General features: G+C 33.7%; 1 protein-coding gene and 1 non-coding gene across 9 annotated transcripts in view; one reads left to right on the forward strand and one right to left on the reverse strand.

Annotated features, from left to right (window-relative positions):
- Positions 1-7589: 7589 nt before the first annotated feature.
- The window catches only part of LOC110382627 (calmodulin-A), a 220964-nt gene continuing 213846 nt past the window's right edge, over positions 7590-14707 (reverse strand). For all 8 annotated transcript variants that reach the window (XM_049838178.2, XM_049838179.2, XM_049838177.2 and 5 more), the window contains 3 exons: positions 12588-12723; positions 11883-12031; positions 7590-11489 (listed from right to left, as the gene is read on the reverse strand). In XM_049838178.2, the coding sequence (XP_049694135.1) occupies positions 11458-11489; positions 11883-12031; positions 12588-12723 (317 nt within the window). In that variant the 3' untranslated portion in view covers positions 7590-11457. The remainder of the gene's footprint in view (positions 11490-11882; positions 12032-12587; positions 12724-14707) is intronic.
- Positions 13589-13662, forward strand: Trnat-agu (transfer RNA threonine (anticodon AGU)). Its single transcript has one exon. It is a non-coding gene; the product is annotated as a tRNA-Thr (tRNA).

Raw genomic sequence — 14707 nt, forward strand, 5'->3', positions numbered from 1 at the left:
GCAATTCTGACGCATTTCTTATCACCACATATACTTACTTACATATTATTTCATATTATCTGTTTGATAGAGCAAATTATGTTTTTTTTTTATGTTTAGATAATTATTAAAATCATTTGTTTAAGGCTGTGGAAGTAGGTTTTGTGCTTTTGAGATAGGTTTATGGCTAAAATGTTTGATTTCTTAGTATATTATGATGAAACAGTTCAGGGTACAGTTAATTTTACTATTTATTTTGGTACATAAAAGATTGCAGTTGGAACATATTAGTTAGATGGGTTTTACTAAGAACAAGACTGACACTCGCTTTTGCTACACCCAAAATGGGAAGAGTGATTTGTTAATTAGCAAATATAGCCGTTTTATTTTAAAATTTTAAATTAAGTGCAGTTTGGCAGTACTTCTCGTAGTTCCTTCGTGGCCACGGGTGAAACTACAAAAAACAGCTCATATTGTAATAATGTAGGTTGCAGGAAAAAGCCTTACAATAATGATTACTGGTAACCCAAACCGGAATTAACAGTTTGCCCTCAAGTACAAAAAGATTGCAAAGGTCACGCATCCAAGAAATGGCCGCGGCAAGGGCAGGTTAACCTCTAAATTTTAATAGAATGGATTACGAGTTAATCCGTAAAGAATTCTGCACAATGACAGATGGGAAAACCTACAATGGCTTGTAAACACAATTGAGTAAGAGTGCATATTTTAGCGAATTTTTTCACGCTATTTTTGTAAGTTTGACAAATTCCGCGTGTAGAGAAAAGCAGTAGGATTTTGTCGGTTTTTGACAAATATTGATAAATGATTATCTCTCTCCAGCTTATGGGCGGCAAATATATTTGAGACGAACTGTATAGGATACTAAGGAAGAAGCTCGTGGCTAAGTGAAATCGATCATAAGATCGATAAAAAACTGCGCTATGCTTGGTGTTGTCGGTCTGTGGATGGGTGACCATTTCGTTCTTCTACGTTTCGGAAGATATGATAAATAAGTGGATCCCGGCTGTCGTTTAAATATATTTGGCAATCGTTACGGGTAGTTAGAAGCCAGTAAGTCTGACAATCAGTCTTACCATGGGGTATTGCGTTGCCCGGGTAACTTGGTTGTGGAGTTCAGATAAACAGTCTCTCCATGTAAAAAACAGTGACTCAGCTGCAATCGGTTAGAGTGGAAGCCTACCAAAATACTTAATAGAGAAAAGGCTGGAAAGATGATGATGTATAGGATACTGATACCTAAGGGATACCCGAGGAGGTCTCAGAGCAAAAAGGTCAGGTGCCTCAATATTCAAATGCAATACAATGTGCGCTATTATAGTTAATACTCGTATCCTCTTTAGTGCTGAATGGAGCCTACGCAATGTGCAAGCGAAGCGACGTATTGTAATCAGGCGCAAAATGTAGGTAGGTCATCCACCTTATCTATATTACTATATGCGCTCATTTGAAAATAGAGCATGGTCTTGTAAGGTCTTATGCGCGAAGGTCGTGGAACTAAGTCGTAACGTACGTCACTGTAGGGATCCAGCAGAATAGCTGAGCTGCACTCCAATTCGGTGCAAGCTTAAAACCGCGCCGTTAATTTGTATTTTATGTTTTTCTTTTTACTCACCTTTTGTTTTGTTTTATTTCTTATAGTGTATCTTAGTTGTGTCTTTTTGTTTGTGTTGAGTAAACGTTTTGTTGTGTTTTAGAAGACACGTTTTTTGTGGGTTCCGGCTGTCATCCGAATAGCTTTTGCAGTCGATATGTATGGTCGAAAGCCAGAAAACAACCTAGTGGTAAAGACCTATTAAAATGTATAAAAAATCACAGTAGTGCTGTATCTTTAAAAATAAATAATATAAATAATGTTTTACTAAAGTATAAAACAAATTCTAGAAGTCAATATAGTAATACATATAAACAAATATTAAATGTTAATATAATTTTGCATGCTACATTACATTTGCTAATCATATCAACAAATTGAAAACTGATTGCTACACATATTATACAACGTTGTTATGCCAATATACTATTATTATATAATAGTTATTGTACAACAAAGAACATTGTGTTTTCCATAACTAAAGAGTTAAATCATATTTTTGATCAAATTGGTAAGTTTTGAATTAGTTTAATCTACAGTGAACTCGGCAATACTGCCAACATCTTGGATTCGTTTAACACCTGTAAGTTTTGAATAAATTCTTGTAATGTAGAAAGTCCCACAGGCCCAGTCCCACAGGAGTATCAGGACTAGGTACTCACACTCAGCTACATTACATCCAGTCAAGACTGGAAGCTGACTCCAACATAGTTGGGAAAAGTCTAGGCATATGATCACTTCACTCAAAATCGAGTCTATGCAGTACCAAGTAGTGAATGAATTTTATATACCTAAATAACAAATAATATTTTAAGAGCACATAGTTCGGCGTATGCGCCACTAAACGACTGACATTGAATCTCGTTCCATTATTCTTCTACATACGGCCTTTATAGTGTCATATACTCTATTCATTTAATAAAAAAGTGTGACTTTGACCTACCGTACGTGAAAAGATGTGAAACCATTTTGTGTACCTTGTACCAGAAAGGGCTTGATCGACACTGATTCGAGATTGTCCTAAATATAAGGAGCGATGACCGGTATCTCATTTCAAGGCCACTTTTGTAAAACTGGTTCAAATGCAGGTATTAATATTGAAAGCTTTAGGGTACTTTTGTATTTTAAAATTACAATAAAATAGTAATCCATAATATGCGTATTTTAAAGGATTTCCCGAAAAGGAGTTTTCCAAAATGTTTGTGTTTTTTATTTGTTGTTTTACGCAGGACACATTCAGAGCGCTAAAAAAGGCGCCAGTCGCCGGTTCTAAGTGTCATCATTTGAACTGTAGTTATGAATTAATTGTACGATATGTGAGTTGCCGTGCAGAAAATCGGCTAGTTCGAAACGACTTAAAACTTAGCGCTAGTATGAGCTAATAGTTCGCGTCAATTTACTCTGCGGCTCCGAATTTTGTGAATTGCAGCCCATTTTTATTCGTTGATTTTTACTGAAAATAATTTCGGAGCGGCGAAGTTAGAAAACTGAGTTTCTTTCTTGCAAATATTGATGTGTAAGTGTGCTGCAAATAAATAAAAAGAAAATGAAGTTCCTAGCAAAACTAATTTAAGTAAACGATCATCAATTTGAGAGCTGATTTAACTTCAAACATTTGTATGATGATCCTCTGCGGTTTATGGTTGCCGTAGACAATGTATTGTATTCTTTTATTATGTTTGCCTGTTTTTATTATCTGTGACACGGTCTTGGCGTTTGGCGGGAAATGAGCGTGAAAACTGCGTGGATCTTCGTGGGTATGCATGATAAGTAGATTATAGATTAGGGTGGTAATAAACTTATCGTTGGGTCCAATATACATTTGAATATTTTATTGAGTCCTATACGCAACTAGAAACAGTGGCTGTTAATATTTACCAAAGTTAAAAGACAAACTTGGAACAACACATATTTTAACCGATTTTGATAAATGCGATATCACACACCCATGTAACGATTTCGCCTAATACAAAAAAATACCTGACATTGCTAAAATTATTGCAAATTGTTCCCTGCTCATAATTTAGTTGTACGTAAGTCATAGTAAAAGCCAATAAAAATCTAAGAGGGAATCCCGTTAAGAGCTCATAGAAAGTACATAAGTCCATAATAGTCAATAAGTCAATTGATTGTTAATGAAATTCACACAAAAACCAATAAAATATAAACAACAGAAGCGTGAAGGTTTTCACGATAAACTATGTGTATATAACTCATATATATTAATAACATCTAATCTTTATCCATATACATGTGTAAATATCACAATATTGTATTGAAATCTGTCGTAAAGATACGGTAAGTGTAAAGATACCGCTTTAATCTTTATCTTTTGTCATTATAATGTTAGTAGATAATACGGTAGTTCTTTGTAGTGATTGAGCAAGAGAATTATGTTAATGTCAGATACTCTAATCACGTTTTTAATGACTCTCCAATATTCTACTGATTATTTTATATAAAACAATTTAGATTTTCCCGCGGTTTCACCCGTGTCCCAAGAAAATGCTGCACGTACATGGAAAAAATATAGATCAAATCGGTCTAAAAGACTCCCAAAAGTCTTTACACAGCCAAACAAGAAAAAACCTGTTTATTATATGTATTTATAGTATATTAGCAGGCAGTACCTATAGATTATTCACTCATTTGTTACTTAAATATTATCAGAGCCAAACCAGCGCGTTAAAAAATTAATATGTACAGAAAGGTTGTTTTTTTCAAGTGACCTTGGTTTTTACGTATTTCAGAATGATGAAAGCGTGAAGAAGCTTTGAAAAGTAAATTTTATTTTACTCAGAAAAGTTTTATTTACAAAAGTATTTGCTATGCATACAGTTTACTTTGTACATAATTATTATGTATGTTTCTTATCAGTTTAATGAATTATCTTTTTGGGGCGTGAACGACTAGCGTGTCACCGAGATTTGTAAGGTTAAGTTAGTATGGAGTAGGATTTCGTTAAAAAGTTTACCAATTATTCTTAATTCGGATTTTTGTATTTTTTAGGGTTTCTTATTCAAAACTAGGCTTGTACGGTTGGATGCTTGATACTAAAAACAAATATGAAATATATTCATTTTTTTTTTTCAAATTATATCCATAATATTTTCAAACATACTGAAAACTAGATCAGACATGTGTAATAATAGCGTCACTACATTCAATTGTCGTCGTAAGTTAATAATCTCCACATATGTCTACTTGATATATCTAGATTACACAGGATGATAACGAGAAGTATTACTATCTGAGACTAAACTAGAAAAAACTAAACTGAGGTAAATGAGACGGAGCTAGTTTATGTGGATAGGGTCTTATTTCACTTTCCTTTTTCTATTTATTAGTGAAAAAAAATAGTTAATATAATTAAGCCTAACCGACATAAACCTTAGTTTTCTTAAAACGACTTTTTACTATGACTTCAGGTACAATTTACTTAGTATTTAGACAGATGTTTAACGCAAAAATTACGTTTATACTGTCAGTCTCAGTTTCAGTGAAAATGGGCCTTAATTACTTTGTAGATGCCAAGTAATTACGATATCTAAATAAAAGTACCATTTCTCCAATAGCTCCTCTAACAAGTACCAAATGATTAAATTAATCTTTTAACGACAGCAGCCGCTTCCACTCTCAAGAGCCTCGGTCACGCATGCGTATGACGCGTGTGTACGTCTGTGTGCGCTCGGCACGTGCGTGCGTGACAGGGCCGTATTGTACCAAGTTAGTTATCTGGGGCCCGATTCTGCTATGTTAATAATGTCATAATTGAATAGCAATACTTAGCAGTTTTTATCTTAGCGGGCATTTTGCTAATATAAGACCGTATTCCAATGACATTCGATTAGTTTGTGTCTTTGGTCTATACGGTAGTTTGCTCTACAATAAAAAAATAAAAAAATACAATTTGCTGCCTAATCCGCCTCTGCACAGTTGTCATAAACAGACTGATGATACTGATGATTTTAATTTGATAGACCGGGTGTGGTGTACTCTTTTATTACAAACATTTACGACCGTCCCCAATATTCTATCTATCTGTTGTTTTGCTTACTAAAGATACGAATTCAAGAGCTCTGCATCATTAAGACGCCATGGCGAAGTCGCGAGCTGTGCAGATCTGGCTACTTCTGGCATCCGAAGGTCGCTAAGTAGAGTGGCCATGGCGTCTCGTCTCCAAGTGGGTTAAGTACCATACATTTCAATATTAACTGCTTGGATACGTAGCCAGGGACGTCGAATGATCGTCTTAATGAGCAGATTTCTAACAGAAGTCCCTATCTCTGATAAGCATATCAAGAACAGCGGTTAATCGGAATCTTAATTTTTTTTTCAAAGAGATTGCAAGAATGATAGATGTTGATGTTGATGTCTAGATGTTGCTGGATGATAAATTTTCAAGATTTCATGGATACCTAACTCTTATGTTACCTTCAATTTCAAATAGGGTACAGGTTTTATTGGAATCAACATTTGCTACTATCAAGAGTCAAGACACAATATGCACTAAGTACGTAATGATTTAATTTAAGTACCTGATAAATCTCAAGTTATCTAAATATTAGGGGTTAAAGTATGAAATTGCCGTTTTATTCTAGTAGGTTTTTGAATTGCCATAGAGTCTTCATGGTTTGAGGTTTTCGAATGGAACTTTTTTCACGTGGTTTCTGTGATGTTTTTCTTTTAAAAAATGTGAAACATTTGATTATCGATGTTCAATTGTTTTTGTTATTCAACTTAAACAAGAAAGATGGATACTGCGAAAATTTGAGTAATTTTTGAATATGAGTTCCGACGCGGGATTGAACGGCAGAAACAGCCCGCAATATCAATGCTGCATTTGAAGAGGTGTCTGCTAAAGAACGCGCCGTGCGATTTTGGATTAAACGCTTTCGTGGTGGAAACTTCGACTTGAAGAACGAGCCATGAGAAAGACCGCCTGACAGGTGATTAACGAGAAATTAAGAGAGACGGTGAACGCCGATCCTAGTCAAACTACCCAGATACCCAGCCGAACACCGAATAATGTTGAAAAAATTAGCAGTAAAACAGCCACGACTCATGAATCGACCTTCACCGCTATTGCTCCATGACAACGCGAGGCCTCATACAGCAAAATAAACCGTTTTAACTCTTCAGGAACTGCAGTTGGAAACTATTCGTCTTCCTCCATATTCGCCAGACCTTGCTCTAACGGACGACCATTTTTTTTTTGTGATTTGGACAATTATCTACGTCACAAGAAGTTTCTTCCCAGGAGGCAGAACAAAATTCTTTCACACTGTTTGTGCAGTCTAGATCCTCAGAGTTCTATCGTAAAGGCATAAATGACCTTCTTATTAGATGACCGCAATGTATAGATAATAATGGCAACTATTTTGATTAAATAAGTTTGTTAAAAATTAAAAAAAAATACAATTTAGGTTTTCAGTACAAATCGGCAATTTCATACTTTAACCCCTATTACCTACGCGATATCAATTGATAACCTTATCAATATCCGTAAAAGCTGACAATCAGTTACTTTCACATTATCAGCGTAAGATAATATTTAAAACTATCTTGAGCCAGAGATTCCATCCTCAACCCAGGGGATATACATATTCCCATGACTCAAAATCAAAAGTCATTTATTCAAAGTAGGCTGGAAATCAGTACTTTTTCAACGTCAAATTTACAAAAAATAGCCCCCAAAACGGGGAAATGGGAAGAAGAAGTGGTGGAACAAACTCCCCAGCAACACAATCATGTCTGTATGGTTTGAAGAACCGTATACGAAATATTAAAAATAACTGCCTATCTGAACTCCCTACACTAGTTACCCGGTCAACCCAATACGCCTAGGCAAGACTGGTTGTCAGACTTTTGACTAACCGTAATTACTGACAAAGATTTGCCGGTACCCACTAATTTATCGTGGCATGATTGAAATGTTCACCCATCCACGGACGAAGAAAAAGTAAGGTTAGTACAAAGGTAAAATAAAATAAATTAATTCACATATCAATTTTATTAAAACTCTTCTTGTTTCATACGAAGCTTGTATATTGATCTAATTACATCAAATATCTAACTTGCATATAGGTACATTACATACATAACTTTTATACATTCAATATTGATTTATACATAAATGTATTAAAATTCAACTGATTTCGACCCAGTCGTGATGAATTTCGAGGTCTTTTTAAAAATATAATTAATTATTAGGCTTTAAAATGAACAAAATAACTGAAAATGTTACTTATAATATTTGCAAAGAAAATACATTCGGATTATTAAAATATTTATAAACCGAATTCGAAAGTTTTAAATATTAAAATAAGCAGCACACATAATTATTTAAAAATTATAATAATTAAAATGGATTTTATTCTATACATATCTGGCATTTTAATTTTAAGCATGTGTATATTATTTTAATCTTATAATACGTGATTGTGATTGTCGGAATAATAAAAAAAAATAAAGTAATTATAAAATTTAATTAAAATGACAATGACACCTATTTATTAATATTCAGCCCAATTAGTTTTGTTTATTCATTAATGTAATAATATTATATTATTATGGGAACATTCTAATATAATTTCATTTATGCTATTGATTTCTACGTTGGTTTACAATAGTTACCATTACTTTAACACAATGCGTTACCAAATCTACTCATATTCATATATTATTTTATATGCCATATATATTTATATGTCATGTTTCATATCGTACATGATATAATAAAATATGAAATAAATATTTTTATTTCGACATAAAACTTTGTTGAATTTAATTCAATAATTGTCATTTAATATAATTGATAAATAATTTTGTACTATTATTACAATTTAAAATATTATGTGATAAATAAAACGATTTCCTTTTCATTTTAAATATACTTTGGTTTTAAAATATTATTTCTCTATAAGTTAAAATTTGACCTATTTTAAAATTAAGTAATTTTATTGTCATAAAATGCTTTTAATAATCAAATAAATACTTAGATTATTTCTAACGTATCTTTTGGTATAAATATAGTGAACAACTGTAACGTTTCTGTATATAATCATGTATTTTTAATTTTGTATGACATAAATATTTTTTAGAGTTGTAAATAAAAGCTAAAATTAACTAAACAAAAATGTTTAAGTAATCATACCTAGTTACAAAATCTTTACAACTTATTAATCACAAAATAACTTTTAAGCAACAATTTTTAATAAAAATCAACCAATTATTGGATTTAACGTGAAATCTTTCGCTTCTCTCTAAATATAATATTCAAATAAAATAAAACATTGCATGGTAGGATGATCTTACACTCCTAAACGTTTCCATTAAAATTTTATTATAGTCTTTAAGAGCTTAGCAAAATGTAGAAATTTTTACTATTTCGTTATATTATATAAGTACCCTTTTCGCTTGATTTTGGTAAAATTCCTCCTTTTTAATTAATTTTACAATTAAATAAAATCACCTTAGCATTACTTCGCTAGTACTATAAATATTTTTTTTTTCGATTCCTCGTAATATTAATGAACTCTGGTAACATTTGGCTCATTCAGTCACTCCACATTTTGGAAGACTAACGGAAACCTTTCAGTAGACATTACACATATTTTTTTTTTCTAATTTTACCTACACAAATTCATACAACGTGTATACGTACGATTCTAGAAACTTCTATCATTTTACTGTTTTTACAAAAAATGTTGACACAACCGAACATGTTATAATAATAACTATTTTTTATTCTCTTTAATTTTTATGTTGTTAGTTCACCTATTTTGACTATTTGCTTCTAATATGTAGGTATATTTGGATACCCGCACACTGCAGACTAAAAGTCGGCCGAAAGTTGCCCGATGGTTGGAAAAATATTTTTAAAGAAAATCTTTATTCCAACCAAATTTTTCAGTCGGTCTGATACCGGCTAAATACCTGGTCTTTATAACGTGCGCACTTCCATTCATCTTCATACTTATGTATGGGCCCAAACAATCTATCGGCCGACTAAAAGTTTGCAGTCTGCTGGTACTCTTAAGGGTTATGAACTTATTTAAAGAATCATTACACTAATCACAAAAGCATAACACTGAGACGACGTATATTACATTTAAAACGTGTAATGAATCCTTAAAATTTAAATTTTATTGTAATAGTTATTATAGGTATATTATTTTACGGTTATGAAAAGCAATTATCATTTGCAAAAGAAATTATTTTTTGTATAAAAGTAAAACGCAGTGAACCCTGCTTTCCGTAAGTTACAAAAATGATGAATTAATTTACAAAAAAAAATACAATGTTATTCTGTCGTTAATTTATTACAAAACTGTTAATGCACATCAAAGCACTTTTTAAGCATATTATTTATATCAATTACTATTATTTTATTTTCTTCAATTACTTACACATAGTTAACATGTTAGAACGGAACTTGCAAAGTCTTTGTTCGAATAAAGACTATATGTATTTATTATTTTAGTTCAAAATGCTATCATTAAGTATTTTGCTATAGTAAAAAATGACCAAATGCGGTATTATTTTGGCCCGTTGCACGGATGAAGGAAATATAGCGGAGATGCCATAAGGAAGGTTCAGATGTATTTTTGTAGGTCAAGTAACTGAAAGCAAAATGAACAGTAGGCGTGAACAGTTGCTATTAATAACGAGACGTTCGGGTTCTTTGTCAAATCAAAACCAAACTGTCAGAGATTGGTCTTAATTGATTGATAATAATTATCTGGTACCATAGAAGGTGTATAAAGTCGGACCTAGTAACGTTCCTCGTCTCCCGAACACTCGCCTTTTGTCTCGCTACTTTCTTTAGAGATTTTGCGTTATGATATCTCCGCTAGTCATTTTGTTCTCCATGGCCCGATGCTATTAAGTTATTAATCAGCAATCACCAAGATTTACGGCAGTAATGCCGATTAATGAGCGATTCAATCGTATCTTTTATTAACTGTTTCGTAGATCTAAACATTTTGTAAAAGGGCTATCTACTAATTTTTTGATGAGTAGAGAAAAATACTTTGATAGAGTTTATTGGTCACGTGAATATTAAAGGTAGTCCAAATTCCCAAAAAGAAAAATAGTGAGGAGATCGATAAAACTGCAAAACTATTTAATTCCGTTAGAGACTGTCCGACTTGGATCTACCCTTAGCATAAAGTAACTTCTTCAATGAATTTGTCTCTTACGAATTGTTGTTTATACAACTCCATAATATTTAAAAGTTCTTGTCAAACATGGAACAATATGTTACGTGGTGTCAAATAACTACTATTGAAGGATGGACATATTGAATTACTGCATTTTTTTACGAAAATACATAGGTATAGTTACAGTGTTTTATTTAGTCTTTTAACGTAAGATAGCCCTTTTTGCGTTGTTATAAAAAAATCTATTCGAACCATTCGTTTAGTTTTATTATTATTTTTTAAATATTGTACAACATGACTTGTTATCTTAAGGCCTTATAATATGACACTTGAAGCAGTATAAAACCAAAATAGCTATCACACACCAATTTTACTAATCAGTACTACACATTAAAATTCACATTGCTGCGACAAAATAATCGCAAGTGCGACAAAATAATCGCAAATGCGACAAAATAATCGCAAATGCGACAAAATAATCGTAAGTGCGACAAAAAAATCGCACTGTACTGAAATGTGCGCGGAAACTGAAATAAGGGTACGTATACACTGCCACCAAGCGCGTTCTATAAAATGATCCACTTTAGCAACACGTCTATATTTTTAGGACTAGATAAGAGTTTCTTTCCCTCCGTACCGCTGGAGGTACGAGTATGGGCACTGGCTTCCGGGAGGTTCTCTCTTCGGCCTGTGGTCTGCATACTAGTTTTTCGACGTCAATATTGTCACGAACTCTGGAATGCGCAAAACGACAACATTAGTCCTGCCAGTAAACCAGCCTTATATCATCCTCATACTATGTGCTCAGCCTTTTCCCAAATTATGTAGGGGACGGCTATAGACTTAACCAGCGAAGTACCCAGACTGCCAAAGATGTTCAAATGAAAGCGGGGGCCCAACGATTTAACGTGCCATCAGGATAACAAAAATCGCAACACTGCTCACCACATAAAAATCTTATATCCTTGCCCAGGTTTAATTTATATACCTACTAAATAGCTTTTTTGGGTTCCGTACCCAGCGAGGTCCCTAAATACTACGACTTAGCTGTCCGTTTGTTCGTCCATGTCACCAGGCTGTACGACATGAGCCGGGATATTTGATTTCAACTATAAAAACATCCTCACCATCGTAATTGACCATGCCGTCACCATCGAGGTCTGCCTCGCGGATCATGTCATCGACCTCCTCTTCGCTGAGCCGCTCTCCCAGGTTGGTCATCACGTGACGCAGCTCCACCGACGATATCAGCCCGTCGTTGTTCTTGTCGAATACCCTGGAATTGCGAATAAAAATAAAAAATCAAAATGTTTTTATTTCAAACCGGCCTTTGCAGGTTCCTATGAAACGTCACACTATTTGCACGGTTCCAAAAAGTTGGTCTCATGGAGAAGAGCCGGCAAGAAATTCCATAGACACTCTTTTAAAAAGTAATACTTCACAAACAGTCTATTACATAACAATAGTAAGCTGACAAAATTATACAATGTAACTGCAAGTTAAACTGTAAATCTACACAATCCAATACGTTCTTTAATATGATGTCCTCTTAGCTGATTTATCAGCCATAGTAGCTGTTCTTATATTATAAGGAGGTTAGCCAACTGCGCAGGCCATAGTGCCCAAGCATTTACGCAGACAGGTGCACTCACTATACCCTCACTCTCATAGCCCGATGGGACGGCAATGCGACACGACCGGAGAGAGATCAGGCGCAGGACCGACATTTACGTGCTCTCCGATGCACGGGTCTATCAATCATCAACTTCCCAGCTCCAGGCTACCTCGTAAAAGTTTCTAATGTATGTAAGTTTATTGTAACGTGTATTTACCTGAAAGCCTCTCTCAGTTCGTCTTCCCCATCAGCCCCACGCATCTTCTTGGACATCATTTGGAGGAACTCATTGAACTCGATGGTACCGTTGCCGTCCTGGTCTACTTCCTTCACCATGTCTCGAAGCTCCGTCTCTGGAAGATACATAGGAAAATCATATCAGGTATGTAGTTATAGGACCTGACCTGGACTAAGTATTTTGGCTCTACGGATTTTTTAATGGTTAAGAATGAGCAAATGTCGTACACAAAAGTATCATTTCATTATATTTTGTAATATGTTTGATTAATACACCATTAATGGATAAATTAATTAGTTTAGATTAGAAGCTTTTGGTCTTAAAACCGTCTAAGAAATGTGAATTTAATCAAGTAGGTACCTAATATCTATAAAACACTACGTACACTACGTAGTCACTAAACACGTTTATAATAAAGTAGGTACAATATACCCGTATTGTCCCAAACTCTGTTTTATTATCATACAAACAGAAAGTAATATCCTCGTAAATTATATCAAAGCGCCTGAGTGAACGTTTTTGCAGAAATAAAATCTGCATTAAATATCGTAAAAGGTAGACATATTGATTTCTAATACATATTTATTATTTGTTTGCATCATTAAATAGTAAATAGGCAATAAAAGTGTCAAAAATATTATAAAATAACGAACTTGAGTACGTAATTTATATGAGCAATTTGTAGAATGACTCATATAAGATAAGCACACTTGTACATACATATAAAAGCAGGTAGGTATATACATATATAGGTAGGCATATGTAAGTATATGTATAGTGTGTTGTGGAAGTACATACCTAATTGTTTAAAAATGTAAAAAATACTGAAAGTTTGCAAGTTTGTGCTATACATAACTTATAAGTACATCACAATTACATAAGTTATGTAAAATCCGGGTGAAAAAAAGTAGTTCCCTCACGAAGTCGGGTAAATTGTTAGCAAAAGTTACTGATTCATAATTTCGGCTTACGCACCCATCGGCGCCGTGGCTTAGTTGGTTAAAGCGCCTGTCTAGTAAACAGGAGATCGTGAGTTCGAATCTCGCCGGGGCCTTGGTTGTATCTTTTTGTTCTTTTAGAAATACGTTCAATGATTCAATCAATTTTTTTATTATTTTGCCATGCATTATTGTAGAAATTATTTTAATATTCGCTATAAAATCATGTATTATATATATGCTATTAACCTCATTTAAAATAGAATTGCATCGTTCGCATATTTGGCAGAGTTTCTAACATAACGTGAGTTATGAAAAGGTGAGGATTATCAACATTTCTTATGTCTATCTTTAAACGAATAGAAACACAAAATACTTTGGTCGCCTTGCTCTACGGCCGGGAGTCTCACGAGTCATCCTAAACATTTGGGTCGATTAACAGGATGCTGGAAAGTGTTAATGTTTAAATACAATTATAGAAAGCCCATTTAATATACTTATTTTTTATTTAAATCAGAAATTCTTTACCATAACATTGAGCTCCAAATCATAATGATCTCCATAGGCAAGACGAAACGGTATTTTCAAATAAGTGTCCCAAAACTTTGAAACCGCAGATATTCGATATTTCCAAAGACACAATAGCAGGGCTGATATTCAAATTCAACCGGATCTGACCTAATTTTATTCACAACCTTCGAATACCCAAACCGGTCAAGTAATCCGACTTTTTAAACTTCCACCCATATTCAATAAAATTTTATGATTGTGCCTAACCCGGAATATGGACCGAATTGGGGTATAAAACGGATTTATTTAGGATACTCATAATTTTCTAAAAATGAATTCTGGATGTTTGTAAATTGATATTTTATGACGATCTGAAATACCGTCTGTCCTTAAGATTAATTTATTTGCATGTTACCTTAAAGCGGATTAGCAATCTGTGTTTTGTTTAGCCTCATTAAGAAGAAAAACACATTGAACGGAAACCGCCATGGGTCTTGCGAAAGTCGTCCCTGGGTCAAGGTAACGTCCCATGATAGAAGTCGTAGTCAAAATCATACCAAAAGCAATCAAGTGATTTGAAATATCTTTATGGAGCCTAGTAATTTAAAATCACAATGCAACTTGTAAAATTGAGTGTAATACACTGAGCAG

The sequence above is a fragment of the Helicoverpa armigera genome, chromosome 8, assembly GCF_030705265.1.
Source record: "Helicoverpa armigera isolate CAAS_96S chromosome 8, ASM3070526v1, whole genome shotgun sequence".
Lineage (NCBI taxonomy): Eukaryota > Metazoa > Arthropoda > Insecta > Lepidoptera > Noctuidae > Helicoverpa > Helicoverpa armigera.